We start from the raw sequence: 17,444 nt of genomic DNA, 5'->3' as shown, positions 1-17,444 counted from the left end.
ATGCTTGCATGTTCAGTAAAAACATTTCAACAACAAGTTTATGATTAAAATGATCAATGAACTTCAGCCTTACGCTATGTAATGTACGTTTCATGTTGTACTCATGGTCCTTTGTTAGTCCAGTTTAGGATAATGTCTCTGACGTATATATCATATCAAATATATGTCATATCAAAACAAGCCCACACCTGCAGTTGTTTCAGTTTTTCACTGGTGTTTCCTGTTAGCTGGTGTTACGGATTCAAATATTGGGGATGGATACAAGAGGAAAACCAAAATAACAACACTGGTCCGGCCGGGTTGAGTCAAACGATGATTTAATAAACACACGCGTGGGAGATGGACACCATACAGCAGACAGCATCAGATCTCAAAATGGTGGAGTCTTGATCAAACTCTTATAGCCTCTAGTGGCCCCCACCTAATCATAAAAGCCTAAACATTCACATTCTTTCTCTCCCACTGCGCCTAAGCTACGACCTTGGCTCCCTGTTTATCTGCTCCTGCTGAGATGGGGCAGTATGCTCTGTTCTAACCAGACAAATAAGGCGATGACTTTCTGGAACAGTATTTCTTATAACTCAGCAGTATAATGCATCATAAAACAATATCATTCATTCACAATAAATCAGCAATCTAATGTAATGCAAATCAGTTTACCAAATGTAATAGTGATCACCTTCTTCTAATTCAGGAGAATAATACAAAGTAAAACTACATAATAATTCACAATCTTTAATTAGGGGTCTAACATGGCATAAAATAATATTATAATCCGACACTGGTCAACCTCACTCAGGCGGACACCCATATCAGCCAACCAAACGACAAATTCCTCCCTTTGTGCTTCAAATCCCTCCCACTCTGAGACAAGGAGCTGAAAGAGAGAGAAAAGAGTCAATTATAAAGAAGAGAGAAAAGTGAAACCCTCCTGAGAAGGTCTGACTCACATACTTGCAGTTGACCTGTGATGGACTCCAGTTTGGCGTTCACGTCATCCCTCGCCGATGCCAACAGCCGAGTCTGCAGGGTGCCCTGGAAGAGCTGAGTTAATGTTCGACTCCTCCTGGTCAGGCTCTCCAGCTGGATGAGCCGAGGTCTCCCCTCTCGCCGCTGCCTCTGAACACAGAAACACAAATTGCATCTGAAGCAGGAGGTGCAGATTTTTTTTGCTATTCTTTTCTAAATCCAGGCTAGATCACGTGGAGGTATTTGGAAAACTCTTTTGGCCAGCGGACGACTGTTGTCTTGCAGAAAGTCAAATCAAACATATGCGATACACAATCAATTCACAAGAACACATAAAAAATAAGTCCAGTTCTTGCCTGATTTCAAGTGAATTCTGCATCAAAACAGGGTGACAGAAGTAAAACGAGTGTTTGCAGCAAATGTGAGCACAAAGCCTCACTTTGTACAAGCCTGCTATTAAAGTTCTCCTCTATGCAGACGACTTTCCTGTTTTCAAGGCACAACTTGGATCTGCTGTACGAGTCTTATGGATACACACTAAATGAAACAATAGTGTGCATGACTCCAGATTCTGATCCCTCATCCTAATATGGTCCCAACATAGCAACAGCAATAAAGCAAATGTTGAGGCTTCAAAATACAAAGTCCATAAACCAATGGCTGACATTGGTTTTATCATAAGGGTGATAAATATACAGATTTCAGTCTGTCTTAGAGATTTGATGTTCATTTACCTGCAGATGCCCTATATGTGCCTGCTCTGTGGTTTTCCGCAACGTTTTGCACATCACTATTTAATACAGGAAGTAAGTGAACTAAAACAAGTCATCTTTCTTTGTGAGAGGACCATATTAATGAAACAAACCTCAATGACATCATAGAGATCACTAAAGATGCTCCTGCTGCTTCTCTTCCTCCTCATCCTAAGCTTCCTTCTCTTTGTCCTCGCCTTCCATCCAATTCAACCTAATTGTGTTTCTCCTCTTCCTCATTTTGTTGGAGCTGTGAACACAATTAATGTGAATCTGGATTAATTTGTGCAAACAAGAAAAATCTACAGCTTTTTGGTCAGAGGTGCTCTTGTGATTTAAGCCGGGTAGAGTAGATTTATGTGCTGATGCTACCTGCTTCAGCTCTGGCTGCTGAGTGATATTTACACCCTGGCTGGATTACAAACTTTAACCATGTGCTGAACTTTGGCCCAGCGTTGATACCTCTTCTTAGTATAACGACCTCTTCTTAGCTTGTATGTGTGATGTACAGTGTTGGGACTAACGCGTTATTAAGTAACGCGTTACAGTAACTACGTTATTTTTGTGGTAACGAGCACGGTAACTAGTTATTATGCCAAAATCAGGAACGCGTTAGTCGTTACTGGGATTTAGATAGGGTCGTTACTCGTTACTTCATGTGGTGGCTATCGCGGAGCTTCCACAGATTCAGTAACATTAGCAAGTGGTGGAGGCAGCAGGTGGATGAGGGAAAGGGGACGCAGAAGGAAAAGAGACCCGAGGCGGCCGCCGGTCCGAGTGTGAACTGAACTTCAGGTAAGATGTTATGACCTGCAGTCTATCTGGGTCAGATATAAACCAAGTTTAGGTGGAGTTTATTTTCGTTATTCTGACTTTTTCCATACTGCGTACTAGCTAGCATGACAGAGTTTCTATACAGCTGGGTGGGTGCTATGAAGTTAAAGATGTTGAACTTTATTTTGTTCATAAGTTATTAGAGTTGCCAACCGTCCCGTCTGGTATTCAGAGAAAATATTACGCGTTTTGAGGTGAAAAGGAACAGTTTGTCCCGTAATTCAGCTACAATGAAAAAGACACAAAGCTGGAGTTATTCTGTGTCTTTGCTGCACAGCTGCCTCTTCTTCTTTCATTCTCCCCCCTCCCTCTCCCGTTTCTACTTCAATCATGAAAACTGATCAGTGATCAGCTGATCGGCTTTTCTCTCTTGTTTGTTTATCGGTCACTTTGCGCCAGAGAGAGGAAACCAGCCGATGTCGTGTTAAACAACAGCAGCACGTTTAAGCTTGATCAGGTGTTGTTATAATTTATTTAATATTAATTTCTAGTATCAGCTGATGTTTGCTGGAGCCACAGCTGCAAAAAAACTGCTGGTCATGATATCGGTTTGGATATGTGGTGAGAGGGAAACATGTAGATGAAACCAGGAGATGTCCTTACTGAATCATCAGAGCTGAACAGCTGATGGAGAAACAGGTTTACCTTTTAGGTGACATGAATGAGTTGAAGGGAAGTTATGAACTGTTTCTGAGAGACAAGTAACACCAGGATTTTTTATGTAGCTGACAGCTGGTAACTGTGCAGGGGCGGGTCTAGCAAAGTTTTTGCCAGGGGGGCCAGGTAGGGCATTAACAGGGATAGGTGGGCACAAGGAAATACTTTTCTTTCTTATTCTCATTTAAAATATCTAGCTTTTAAAAAATAATTATCTGAATCTTACAACAAAGGATTGATAGATTGATGCATATATACCATCAAGACAGTGTACATCACTGTCACAACAGCGTTTGTTTTCATTCAAAGGCTTTATGATTTGTATGCTATGTCTTCTAATGATGCTGCCTAGGGGAAGCATGTATAATGTAAACAGAATTGGTCCTAGCACCGAACCCTGTGGAACTCCATAATTAACCTCAGTGTGTGAAGAGGACTCTCCATTTACATGCACAAATTGGAGTCTATTAGATAGATATGATACAAACCACTGCAGTGCAGTACCTGTAATACCTACAGCATGTTCTAATCGCTCTAATAGAATATTATGGTCAACAGTATCGAATGCTGCACTAAGGTCAAGAAGGACAAGCACAGAGATGAGTCCACTGTCAGAGGCCATAAGAAGATCATTTGTAACCTTCACTAAAGCTGTTTCTGTGCTGTGATGAGCTCTGAAACCTGACTGAAACTCTTCAAATAAACCATTCCTCTGCAGATGATCTGTTAGCTGTTTGACAACTACTCTTTCAAGGATTTTTGATATGAAAGGAAGGTTGGAGATTGGCCTATAATTAGCTAAGACTGCTGGGTCTAGAGATGGCTTTTTGAGTAAAGGTTTAACTGCAGCCACCTTGAAGGCCTGTGGTACATAGCCGATTATTAGAGATAGGTTGATCATATATAAGATCGAAGAATTAATCAATGGCAGGACTTCTTTGAGCAGTTTTGTAGGAATGGGGTCTAAAAGACACGTTGACGGTTTGGAGGAAGTAATTATTGAAGTTAACTCAGAAAGATAGATTGGAGAAAAAGAGTCTAACTTAACATCAATGGAACTAAGAGTAGCTGTAGATAATATTACATCTGTGGGATGATTATTGGTAATTTTTTCTCTAATAATAAAAATTTTATTTGTGAAGAAGTTCATGAAGTCATCACTAGTTAACGTTAAAGGGATGGTTGGCTCAAAAGAGCTCTGACTCATTTTTTAAATGAGAAAAGAAGAGGAGGAGTGTAGCGACTTCCACAGTCGCTAGAGGCCGGGGACTGAGCCTGTCTATTTGCCTCTCAACTTTACGCAATAATGCCAGAGGTGGAATTGCTTGCTTGTTTATTAAAGTGCTTGAAAAGTTTACAGAGCAATGTGATCGGCTTGCGATTCAAACTCTTAAAACATCACAGGCTCTAATGCAACAAGGGGAAACTCGTTGTGCTGCGGTCAACAAAAACTATGGCTACCCAGCCCTCCTCTCTGTCAAAATCAAACCAGTGAAAGACAGACTGACAACGCCCTCTTAATGTCGCCGCTAGCACCCACGTGACTCCCGTTACACACCACCATAGCAACCAAACAAATGAAAACCGAGTGATCATTAAAATTCAATACATTTAATTATGACTCCTACAAGGAGAAATGAGCAAAAGATACAGGTAAGCAGATGTGTCATTGGATAATGGCAGGTCATGTATCCTAAAACATTAAGAATCAGGATACTTTCTTAATCCCTAAGGAAATTATTTGGGTTACAGTTCCTCCAAGAAGAAATGGTAAAAATAGTAACAGTAACAGACTAAACTCCAAACAATATATACAATAATATAATATTAATTAGTCAGTGTCAATTGTTGATTTGTCCTGTTCTCATTGTATGACGAATTATGATGTCTGTTTAGTAGCCGTTTGCATACAACGTTTGCATACAATGCATACTTCGTCTCTCTCTTCATGTGTGTGTGTGTGTGTGTGGGGGGGGGGGGGGGGGGGGGGGGGGGGGGGGGGGGGGGGCGCCAGAGGGGGTGTTCGCCTAGGGCGCCAAACAGGCTAGGACCGCTACTGATGACGAGTAACAAAAACAAAACAGTAAAAAGGTTTTAATGAAAATGTTTTACCTTCTCAAACAGTCCCAGAATCCAGATCTTCAAAGTCCAGCAGGTACTGAAGACTGTTATCCGTTTCGCTGTCACCGTCCGTGAGAAAGAGTTTTTTTCCCGAAAGGTCAAGGCCCACCGCTCGCGCACTCTGTCTGCGCATGCGCATCCCAACGACTGACCCCCTCCGTCCGCTCCCGGGGGGTTATAGTATGACGTGTTCTGACGTCACTCTCTCTCTCCCTGTCATTTATTTTGCTCGAAACACATATTAACAAATTGCTCAGTGATGAACAACTACTCAGATCATTTACCTAAGCAGTGTGCTTTGTCAAAACGAAGTGTGTGTTCATTACACTGACATTCTGTTCTGCAATTATTATTTACTTGTATTTTATAATTTGACTTTACATACTGCTGGGTGGTTTGTAAAGTTTACAATAACTAGTATTATCATTATGCTATATTTTCAAAAAATATAGAATAATCTCAAAAGTAATGCCTTGGAGTAGAAAATAGTAATGCTTTATTAAAATTTAAAACTAAAGTACAGTATTTGAATGTGTGTATTGTGTCTACTGTTTGTTAACTCACCATATTCATAATGGGTTTGCAGGGTTAGGGGTGTGTGTGTGTGTGTGTGTGGGGGGGGGGGGGTCTTTAGGCTCCCCCCCGCCACCAGTATATTTTTAAGCAAATATTTCTAACTTTTATTTGAATATTCAATTCCCTACCATCTTCTCTCGTCTCTTAAAGGGTAATTGCCAGGTAACCCGCCCTCCCCCTTCGCACACACATGCACACAAAGAGAACACAGTATAATTCACAGCCTCGTTATAGTGAATAAATATTTATGCCATTTACACCATCAAACTTAGATTACTAAGGATGAAGAACCTTTTGTTCTTTAAAGAACCATTTGTAATAGCTGAAGAACCATCCACAAAATAAAGAGGTTCTTTGATGTATGATGGTTATTTAAAGAACCATGTAGACATCTGAAGAACCATTTAAGAACCATAATTTTTCCGAGTGTATAGTGTTACATCATATTCTATAAGAACGTTATGTGTTTGTATACTTTCTGCCCAGTTTGACCCATTTAGCAGAAGTCAGCCTGTTTAAGGCTCTGATATCTATTCTGTATGACTTAAAGCAGTTATGACATGGTCTGATTTTCTCACCCAATAAAGGAATATTTAGTATATCAGTCTACTCTTCATTCTATCAGACACAGTTATCACAGCTCGTACATTTGCTTTTTACACATGTATGTAAGCATTGAGCCAAATGTAATAATGCCAACATACTGAAGGAACAACATTTGTCTCTTATATATGATACATCTATATATACACTGTCAAAGATACTTGAGTGTCTTTGAGTGAAGATTTAAGGTGATAGGACATAAATAGCTGCAACTTGAATCTTTACTGAAGCTCAGTATTTGACACAGAGTTCACTCACATGTGCTGTACCAGTGTACCTGCACATGTGATGTGACAATAGAAGTGATTTGATTTGAGAGGTCAAACTCACTGCTGTAATAACTAATAATGATTAGTATAATAACTATAATATTGGCCATCTCATATTTACACTGACTTTAGTCTCATGAACAACATTAACTATTTGTTATTTACTAGCTAATCTTAAATGACTGTTCAGTACAGAAATGAAGCCCAACAATCGTGTTTTACAGTCCTGTGGTCTCAGCCTCAGATACTTATTAAATCACACAAAGCTCATGTAGAAACAAACAAACGAACAAAATATGTTCTCCTTCATTTCTGTCAACCACACGTTTCCAGCTATCATGGTTGCTAGGCAACCTGGGCAGCGCGACGGAGGCTAGACCGTCCCATTTCACAAGCCTCGCACTTCCGGCCTTAGCGGTCTTTGAGTACGCGGCCCTTGAGGACCGTTGAGGCTGCGTACTTTAAGGCTGCAGACCCTGAATAAGGATACAGCCTTTGTGTGGGAAGGAGCAATTCTGAAAAGTAGCTCAAAAGAAAAAGGACGGTACAGAGACAGATTGTGTCCAGATGCAAAGAGACGGTACTTGCAAAAAAATAGATGCATTGGAAATGTGGACCCGTATGAAATCCGGCAGTGGAGTAGAAACCCTGAAGACCAAACCGCTATTGACTTAGCCTAATATATTCTCGTAGCTTGTCTGTGAAGTCAGCGCATACACGGCGCACCATTTTCGCCATTATAAATCTCTGGAGGTGTAACAGGGTCATGAATCACATTGTTATAATTACACAAAATGTGTCCTAAACCCCCAAACTGTTCCTTTTATACCTGACTTTTAGGACCTCCAAGCCTGTAGTTATGTTCATTATCAGTTAGAGCCCCTCCTCATTCTTTTCTTCTTCTTCTTTGGTGCAACCCTATAAATACAGTGTAGCCCTTTTGCCTCTCCCCTTTTCTACAATTCCCCTGTGGGAGAGGTGGGTGTCATTTCTTTCCCAACACTGTAAAACGCTTATATAATGCATATTTAGCCACCTGGATGTTCCTGATTGTGATTTTAGTTCAATTATTGTGATTATTAAGCCTGTTTTTGTTAGATGTTATAAGTGTGTAGTATGTGTGTATTATAAATGTGTTTTAGGCGCCATAAATGCTAGCTTGGAAGTTGTGGTGGGTTGAGCTAACCCTCTTCCCCACTGTTTGTATTTGGTCGTAGGAGCTGGAGTGGGCAAATGATTTACTTGGAGGCCTTTCTTTCTTTCTTTTACCTTTTTTGATCAGGTATGTCGGATTTTGTGTTGTTGTTTTTGTTTTATCTTATGTCAAATATGTTACGTGTAAATCCATACTTTATGTTCAATGTAAAAATAAATGCCAGCCCTTTTCTACAATTCCCCTGTGGGAGAGGAGCTGGAGTGGGCAAATGATTTACTTGGAGGCCTTTCTTTCTTTCTTTTACCTTTTTTGATCAGAGATCAGACACAACGCAGAATCACACCGGTTACAGAGGCTCATATCCAATTCACCAAGGACTGGGTACAATTGTGAGTAAGCAGTCATTCAAACAAAGGTAAGTCAGCTTGAGTACTGCGAGTAAAATTGTCACGGTCTGGCTGGCAGACCGTGGGGAGATGGGGAAATAGGACCCAAACGCCGGACTCTTCAGTGCAACAGTGTTTATTTACAAGGTGGTGAAGTAAACAACAATAAATCCCCAGTTTCCCAGACTCCCGTGTAGTGTCTTCTTCCTAAAAGTCCCCAGTGTCCCTGCACTCCCCGTGCTCACTGCTCCTTCTCGTCCCACACTCCTCCTGAGGGGAAAACAATAGAGGCAGCCGTTACACACTTATCCCAGCAGGCATACACTCACTGTGCTTGAAGACTGACGTGTAGTCAAACGCAATAATCCAGCATCAGTGGAAGCTCCATCGCTCATCTAAATAGCTCCACCGACGAGCCCAGATGAGGAGCAGGTGTGCGGCAAGGACTTCGGGTGTGGCCAGCCCTCAAGTCAGGCCACGCCCCCAGGGCTGAAGGTGCCTGTAACTTGGCCACAGAAGAAAGGCAACACACACACATACCTGCCTACATACAGATGTGCACAGGGGCAGTGCAGACAACACACCAAATAATAATAATAATAATAATAATAAAAATAATAATAATAATAATAATGACGATGATAATAATAATAACAATAACAACAACAGTCATAGTCCCCACTGCCCACGGACCCCGAGTCCCCAGAGCCGGTCCGTGACAAAAATGCGTTGGATTTCCCTCCGAACATTCAGATTAGTGCAGCATAAATTCATTCATGAGGGGAAATTACAGTGAGAACATGTGGAGGCTGTTAGATGGATAACATAGTGAGTTCAGTGCACTGATGTGACATTGTCCTGAAGGATTTCGTTATTCTCTATGGTTAAAGAAATTGCACTAATTAATTCATATTTATTATAAATAATCCTAATTACACTTAAAGTCAAACTTTATGCTTTCTCACTCTTGAAAGTGATTACATCCTTGCGTGACATACTTAAGTTTTTTGCTGATAGGTTTCTAAAAAGAAACATGCAGATTTAAAATATAACATGCAGCTTTCTATAGATGGATACATAAAAACACTTTATTTGTTACATTTATGATTAATGTATTTGAACATAGATACAACACATTTGTGTCGGCCTTGGCTTATTAAAGTTCGTGTCTTGAACTTTGTCTGTGTGTGTTTCAGGTACTGCTCTCTCAAAGACTGAATCAACCAGAATTGCAGCCATGGGTCATTGTGAGCATCACAGGGAAGGTTGAAGCCGCCCACTGCAGCTGTATGGCCGGAGTCGTGGAGACCTGCACCCATGTCCCTGCTCTTCTGTTTACAGTAGACGCAACAGTGAGGATCTGTGGCACAAGGACTACTACAGATGAACCTGCATACTGGGTTTTGCTGGGTAATATGACCAAGATACAGCCAGAGGTTGACCATAAGATAGACTTCTTCTCTTCAGCTGCCCAAAAAAAGGCTCTCAATCAAAACATAAACAGACCATCTGTAGTGACAGGGAAAAGAAGCCGTCCTCAAAACAGAAAAATTCCACCTGCTACTGTGGAGAAGTTGGATCAACTGATGGGAAAATATTTTTCCAAGCATAGTTCTGTTCTGAATAACCCATAATGTTTTAATTTAGGGGGGCATGTAAATAATTTGCATTTACTGATTATGTACTTACTAATTACCACTGTTCAAAAGTTGAATAAAGAAACAAACAAATGTTTGCCTATTTTTAATTAAAACCACTTTATAGAACATCACATCAGGTATAATGTAGAATCAATGTCATGTATAGTTTACAAATGACAAAATGTTTACATAAAATCATGACAGCCTTTTGATAATATCACCCACTACTAGCATTCTGTAATTTACTGTCTCTTTTGAAAATGTATCACTACATATACAGCACAAGACTTTTAAGAGTATTCAACAAGAGTATTTTCCCCTGGTTTTACTACCACACTGGGGTACATGTTCACCAAAACGCAGCAAACCTTTGCCATCTTATCCAGGAGGGTCACCTTTTCACCCTCACATGGAAGAAGTAACCTGATTGGCATGGTGGAATGTAGCATGCAGTTTGAAGCAGGGATTTCGTAGTGCCCCATGTGTAGTGTTGGAACCCAGTCAGGATTTGTTTCATTCATTTCATCAGCTGGTTTGCCTTCATTAATGCTAAATAATTATCAACTCTATAAATAAAAGTAGTTCTGCATGTTTGTTCTAATTTGCTATGACCTCAGAGCGAATTGAAAATAAAAAGAGTAATATGAACTTATTTAGAACTTACCAGAATGAAAATACTGAAGCACACCAACAGATATCTGTGGCTGGTAGAGAACTGAATATCAGCTCGTCTCACAGCTGCTATCCAGGCTAGACGCCTTCTTTTGGTAACATCCAACACCTCATGATGCTTCCAGGTGCGGAAACAATGAAAAGAGCCCGTTTTCAAGCTTATTCCTTTGCCAGTAGTGCAATCTAACATTACAACCGACCACACAGCAAGCATTTGTTTGGCCTGCTAATATGGCGCCTCAACCAAAAATCCTGGCTACGCCCCATCCGGTAAGATCACGCTCCAGAGCCCTACTAACATACGGATCTAGAAAGAAGACACTGCATTTTTAACTCTGAGGGTGATGGAGAATGAGCCTATTTCCAAAAAAAGTGGAGTGTGTTCCTTTAAGTACTATATTGTAAATATTGTCAAAAACTAAAGTGTACATAGCAGTTGTTGTATCTTGTTTACTGTATCACTGACAGATAATTTCAAAGTCAAGTGAACGCTACATTATAGTGAGATATTGTGTAATGTGAAATACTGTAAGCAAATGAATAAACAACCTAATTCTTACTAAACCTTTGGCTCTGTTTTGTTTGAATCCAACTGTTTTTTGCAGATGTAAATGAAACATGTTGTTACTTTTAGTATTATTATTATCATCATTATTGCACTAAATACATTTTAAATAAAGGATACTTTGATATACATTCTACTGTAAGGTTGGAAATGTATTTTCTTCACCCTGAAATATCTTTTTGAAATGTATTTTGGTTTGAAAAAAATATATTTTCAATTTAAATTTTTTTTTTTTCAGCATCACAAATACAACATATATTTCAAATATATTTTGGCCAGGAAAAATGTATTTTTTTTTTACTGTATGGGAAACAAAAACTGTAGTGAGACGTAATCCTTATATCGCCTTTGGAATTTCGCAGCCTGTAGGGGAGCCCTGACCTGAATTTAAAAAAATAATTGGAAAAAAGCACTATGCTGCTAGAAAATGAAAAATACATATTTGCAAAATATCTGGATAAATATTTATTTTACTGTCTGCCGTGATATGTTTACAATGGGACTTCTGCTCCTGAACCTCTGCCCACAGCGTCTGTAAATGGGGGCTGTACAAAGTCACTTCATCTTTACGCAGGACTGTAAGCTGTCATCTGTGAGGAGTGAGCGGTGTTTGTTTTTACCATAGTTCATGGTGGAGAATAGCTGCTCACATAAGTATGTGGATCCGAAGATCTACACTTGGCATGCCTGGGGTTGAAAGTCTCGATAAATGCTCGCACGGCATTTCGGCGGGTATGGTTTACGTGAGTATGACACTTATTTTGAGCGATGAAAAATAATAACATAATTTTATTATTAGATTTCAAGATCACAATAATCTTCCAATTTAATACTACAAGTTAAAAAGAACTAACACAAATAAAATACACTTCAGATAAATATATATTTTTTCTCCGAACCACGTGGAGCCGAAGTATAAGGACTGAAGAGCCGCAGCTTGCCGACCCTGCTCTGACCTGTTATAGCGCGAGGAGATCCGCGAGCGTCCGTCACACGTGACTGGGATAAACACAGGGTTAAAATACGCCGTCCGCCGTGACGTGTTGTTTTTCAGCTGCTGTTTCAACGACATAAAGAAAAGGTTTCGTCATATAGCAACGGTTGCTATGGGCGGTAACGGCTTCCTTTGATCCTTTGTATTTGGCCCCGCCCCCAGCGTCTCAAAAGTTCTTAAATTGGACTAACATAGCTCCATTTCAGTAGCAAAAGCGCAACATAACTTAACTCACGTTTAGCGAGGGAGAAAAAAACGAAATACATTTCAGAAGGTTACTGATACGATAAGTCAAAATAACCCATAATAGTCCAAATAAAAATAGCCAGCATGCTTGAAAATAATAATAGTACAGAAATTAAGCAAGTGACAGTGGAAATCGTCCGCCCTGTTATCCAGTCATTTTTCGATCAGATAACATGTAAACAGTGGAATTCACTAAGATCAGGAAATCCTGATTTTGCCACAAAAATTCTCCTGGCCGAGTTTATTGTGGACTTAATAGAAATAGCACGTGATCAAATCGTACGTGCATGTAAAAAAGCAAACATTCCCGCGACAGAGGAGGGTCTGTCACCCGTATTTACTGACAGCTTTTCTCAGGCCTTTGCAGATGTTCTGCAAGTCAAGGACGGAGACCATACAAGCAGCTCTGTGGAACTAACTGATCTTATGGTAAAAGAGGTTGTACGGAGTGTTAAGTCTGCTGACAGCGAGTCAGCTGGGAAGGAAAGGATAAGGCAGCGCATTATTCCTCCAAAAAAACTGGAGAAAATGGTTAATTCTGCCGTCCAAATGATCAGAGGGTTTTGTTCTAAAGTAAACTGTATGCCCTCATTTAAAAGGCGAACAACAAGTCCAGACGAAGAACCACATAGTTCTACACAGGTAGAACGTCTGGACATTAAAGTAGACCTAGAGAATGTTCTAGAGAAAGTTGTAGGCAAAGAACAAGAAATGCATGTAACTGGCCACAAGGACAGCTTAAAGACTGAAACCTCTAAAATTGTGCATGCAACTATCCAGGAGGCTGTCAGTGAACTCAGTGAGATTATTGACGAGGAACTGATTAAACTTGCCAAATATAGACCCCTTCTATCTGATATTGCTGAAGAGAATGAGAGTTTTATATCCAGACTTGCTAATTCAGTGGTTGAAGATATTTCAGAAGGGCCCTGTGGTTCTTGGAGTCTTGCACAAATCAAAGAGAAGATTCTGCAGTCATTGAAAAAAGCTGCCGATAAGATTAAATCATTCTTTGCAAAACGTTTTGCAAAAGTAATGATTCTTCGCACTGCCATACAACTGTGGAGCAGATGCCACAGCACACCTGCTGCTAAAAGCAGTGAGTCAGTGCAGAAACTGGTTGAAGATGTCAACTCTGTAATTACAAACAAGGAAATCCTTTCACAGGGTAAATTAGTGGTGTCTACAGAATTACTTACAGATATTCTGCACCAATATACCTCGGAAGGCACGGGACCTGAAATTGTCCCAGAGCAAGTCGTCACGGCAGAAAGACAGAATATTCTGCATAATGATCTGCGAGCTATAGCAAGGCGCTTCTTGGGACTATACAGATGGTGGTTAAATATCCAGGCAGAGAGCCATAGCCAAAGAGTCATACTGGCTGTATTAGATAAGCAGGAACGCATGTTATCACTGCCATCAGTTACCACAGAAAATATAAAACCCAGCCCAGTGGCAGAGTTTTATTGTAAAGCCAGAAAAGCAGAAAAAAAAGCAAAGTTTAAGCTCATCCTGCACAAGCTCATCTCTACAACCTTTAAAGAGGCAAACGTGCCGTGCACATATCAAGACCCAAGTCACATCCTCACTTGGCTCTTGGACTATGTATGGGCAGAACTGGAGGATGAAGAGATTTATATTACACCCAAAACTTTTAAAACTATTGACAAAAAACTTCTGAAAGATCTCTGCAACACCATGGGCTTTGTAGAACGTGTTATAGTTTCAATGGAATTACAAGAAAGTGAAACTGCAAAATGCATTTTGGCTAGTTTAAAAGATCGTCTGGGAAAACCAAAAGCGAAGCGTTCTGCCATTGTCAGGTTCTTTTGCGCACTGGGCAGAGCCATCGCCAAGCCATTCAGACCAAATACTTAGTCACCAACTTTTTTTAATCTTGAAAGAAAGAAATGATCCAGTCTTTCAAGATCGATACACAATTCACACAATTCCTGTATTCCATCTAAATTTTCAGCTCTCCTCTGCCCTCTGTCCCCTTCTCTCCAAACACCTCTCCATCAATTACTTTCTCCCCTCCCTTCTTCATCCCTTTTCTTTTTTCACCTTCACCCCCAACCAGTCCCGGCAGTTGACTGCCCCTCCTGAGCCTGGTTCTGCCGGAGGTTTCTGCCTGTTTAAAGGCAGGTTTTCCTCCCCACTGTCGCCTAGTGCTTGCTCAGAGGGGGTTGTTGGGGGTTTCTCTGGGGTGGCTGTAGCTCAGGTGGTCAGCCACTAATCAGAAGGTCAGTGGTTCGATCCCAGGCTGCCTCCTGGCTGCATGCCAAATATCCTTGGGCAAGATACTAACCCCATGTTGGCCTACTGGTGGTGGTCAGAGGGCCCGGTGGCGCCAGTGTCCGGCAGCCTCGCCTCTGTCAGTGCGCCCCAGGGCAGCTGTGGCTACAACGTAGCTTGCCATTGCCAGTGTGTGAATGTGTGTGTGAATGGGTGAATGACTGAATGTAGTGTAAATGGCCTGCATTTATATAGCGCTTTACTCAGTCTCTAAGGACCCCAAAGCGCTTTACACTACATTCAGTCATTCACACACACATTCACACACTGGTGATGGCAGCTACGTTGTAGCCACAGCTGCCCTGGGGCGCACTGACAGAGGCGAGGCTGCCGGACACTGGTGCCACCGGGCCCTCTGACCACCACCATCATCTCCCTACCCTGTGTTCACTTTATAAAACACAGGGTAGAGAGATGGGGGGGGGGGGGGGACACAATAAACATAATTCGTTAAATTTAACATGTGTCAGATCAGTGTCTTCATTCAAGAATAATTCTTCTTAATTTTATCACTTTAAGCATATTTGCACTGCACAAGACACTTTGCACAACACTGGACATTATATTTCTTCATTTCCATTTAATAATTGTACAGCTGCTGTTATTGTATATATATATATATATATATATATATATATATATATATATATATATATAGAGAGAGAGAGAGAGAGAGAGAGAGAGAGATATCTATCTATATCTCTATCTTCATATATATATATATATCTTCATACATTCTTATATATTTCTATACTGTGTATTGTGTTGTACAGTTATTTTATTTTCAACTTTAATTTATATATTTTATCTTATTATTTCCCAGTTAAATTTACCCTTTTTCATTTTCATATTTATTTCCTATCTTATTCATAGCCTTTTCTTTTTTCTTTAGGTCACGAGCAGTTGTGTAAGCATTTCACTGCATATCGTACTGTGTATGACTGTGTATGTGACAAATAAAATTTGAATTTGATTTAAAAACAAGAAATGGGTAATAGTGTATTTTTGTGTATAATATTCATACTTTACTCATTGTATCCAAATCCCAGAAGGAAGAAGAAGACAAATAAAAAAACAAAAAACAAAAATAAAACAAAAATATTTTTCTCTTTCTTCCCAGGTCAGTTTTGGTTTTAAATCCTGATTTGTATCAACTACCAGTTAACCCATATTAGTTCCTTTCATGTTAAGTTTCTTTTAGTTGTTCTAACTCTCTGATCAATATAAGTCCACTTAGTTCCAAAGCAATGGCACTTTTTCACAGCACTGCATGTATGGCATCAAGATATAATTGAAACCCACTGACCCTGGGAGTTGTCTGGCTTTTTAATGGATGGTTTTAACACCATTCAATACATCTGCAAGTTACATCGGGTGCAGACATTCATGTTCCCTCCATTATTCATCATCATCTTTGTCACTAGTTTGCTTGCAGTTATTTTTATTCATTAAATTAAGCAAAAAACTTGACTAACCAACTAATCTAAAACTAAGAAACACTAAAATATGACCTTTAATTTGAAAACCGGTTGAAAAAATATCGCCATTCAAAAATGTCAATTGACAATCACATTGGCTTAGGGAGTGATGATGTCACAAGGACGCCTTTAAAATCTTAGATCATTTGAAAATTTTGCATAAACAGGAGTGAGAAGCAGCAATTTTCAGTCGGTTTGTTCGCAGCAGTTGTTTTCTCAGCCTTCAAATGTTCGACCAGAGAAACATTTGAAACATTTACAGAACAAAATGAAACAAACTGAAGAAGAGAAGCTTCAACTAGAGGAGAAGAGCAGACAATGGAATAGAAGCAGAAAATAAACACTTGGAAGAAAGACAAGACCAACAAACTAAGAATATGCAACACCAGCAGAGGCGTAATTTCCAGGGAGGTTAGGGGCATTATGACCCCCCCAATAATCAGACCCAACCAATATAACCCCCTCTAATAAAATTATGAATTATCTTGCATAAATAGGCTGTTAATTTTCTTTACTCACTTCAGGTATTACCAGCAAAATAGTTGCATGTTTAATCATCTGGGAATTCACCCAGATTTATTGATTTAGACAGAGATCTTGATCCCCCCCCCCCCCCGATGTTCAGTACAAAGTTACACCGATGAACACCAGCCTGACATAAACATTATTAATGAAATTATATGTGGTTTTGAAAAAAGTTCACTAATATTAAACATTTAGCAACAGCAACATAGTCACAATGTGACTTACGTGACTTCTGTGGTTTGCATGCAGCAGTCACCTTTTATGGTTCTATTGTCCCCTCCCCCCATCTCTTTACCCTGTGTTCTTAAAAGTGAACACAGGGTAAAGAAACTTTTGACGAACACACAGTAACAGTGATATTTGTCTCCCTCTACTGGATAAACACTTTGTAACTTTAACATGTTAAGGACAGAGCAGAAACCATCCACCCCCTCTTTAATATTTGTGGAATTTATTTCACCCATAGGCGGTTTTTTACTTTGATGTTGTTGACATTAATTTCATGTTTTTATCGGCTTTTGAATTGGATAAAAATAAAAAACAGTAGCTTTAAACAATAATTAAATCTTTTCGATGATAGACTTTAGCTTATCCAGGAATTGAAATGCCTTTTCTAAACTTCTCAACACGTCACCCACATTATGTTAATAAAAAGGTTCAAGCTAACAACTAAGTTAGTAAAACATTAACCATAAATTAATGG

General features: G+C 39.8%; 1 protein-coding gene across 2 annotated transcripts; it reads right to left on the bottom strand.

Annotated features, from left to right (window-relative positions):
- Nucleotides 1-300: 300 nt before the first annotated feature.
- Nucleotides 301-5,942, bottom strand: LOC146500088 (uncharacterized). 2 transcript variants are annotated; one of them, XM_085136250.1, is made up of 4 exons: nt 5,325-5,942; nt 1,835-1,971; nt 955-1,119; nt 301-877 (listed from the first exon to the last, which is right to left on the bottom strand). In XM_085136250.1, the coding sequence occupies exons 2-4, from the start codon at nt 1,889-1,891 to the stop codon at nt 740-742; spliced, it is 360 nt and encodes a 119-aa protein (XP_084992376.1). In that variant the 5' UTR covers nt 1,892-1,971; nt 5,325-5,942; the 3' UTR covers nt 301-739. The 2 variants fall into 2 exon arrangements, with proteins under 2 accessions (XP_084992376.1, XP_084992377.1); XM_085136251.1 differs by lacking the exon at nt 5,325-5,942 and having other exon boundaries at nt 802-877; nt 966-1,119; nt 1,835-3,268.
- Between the last annotated feature and the right edge of the window lie 11,502 nt (nt 5,943-17,444).

The sequence above is a fragment of the Neolamprologus multifasciatus genome, chromosome 16 (genome assembly GCF_963576455.1).
Source record: "Neolamprologus multifasciatus chromosome 16, fNeoMul1.2, whole genome shotgun sequence".
NCBI lineage: Eukaryota > Metazoa > Chordata > Actinopteri > Cichliformes > Cichlidae > Neolamprologus > Neolamprologus multifasciatus.
This window is presented reverse-complemented; position numbering and strand designations above follow the sequence as displayed.

Excerpts from the sequence above, each read along its gene's own strand:
- LOC146500088 (XM_085136250.1), bottom strand. The coding sequence starts at position 1,891 with ATGAGGAGGAAGAGAAGCAGCAGGAGCATCTTTAGTGATCTCTATGAT. Across the intron at positions 1,120-1,834 it reads ATCTCTATGATGTCATTGAG|AGGCAGCGGCGAGAGGGGAG; the intron begins GTTTGTTTCATT and ends TTCTGTGTTCAG. Across the intron at positions 878-954 it reads CCATCACAGGTCAACTGCAA|CTCCTTGTCTCAGAGTGGGA; the intron begins GTATGTGAGTCA and ends TCTCTCTTTCAG.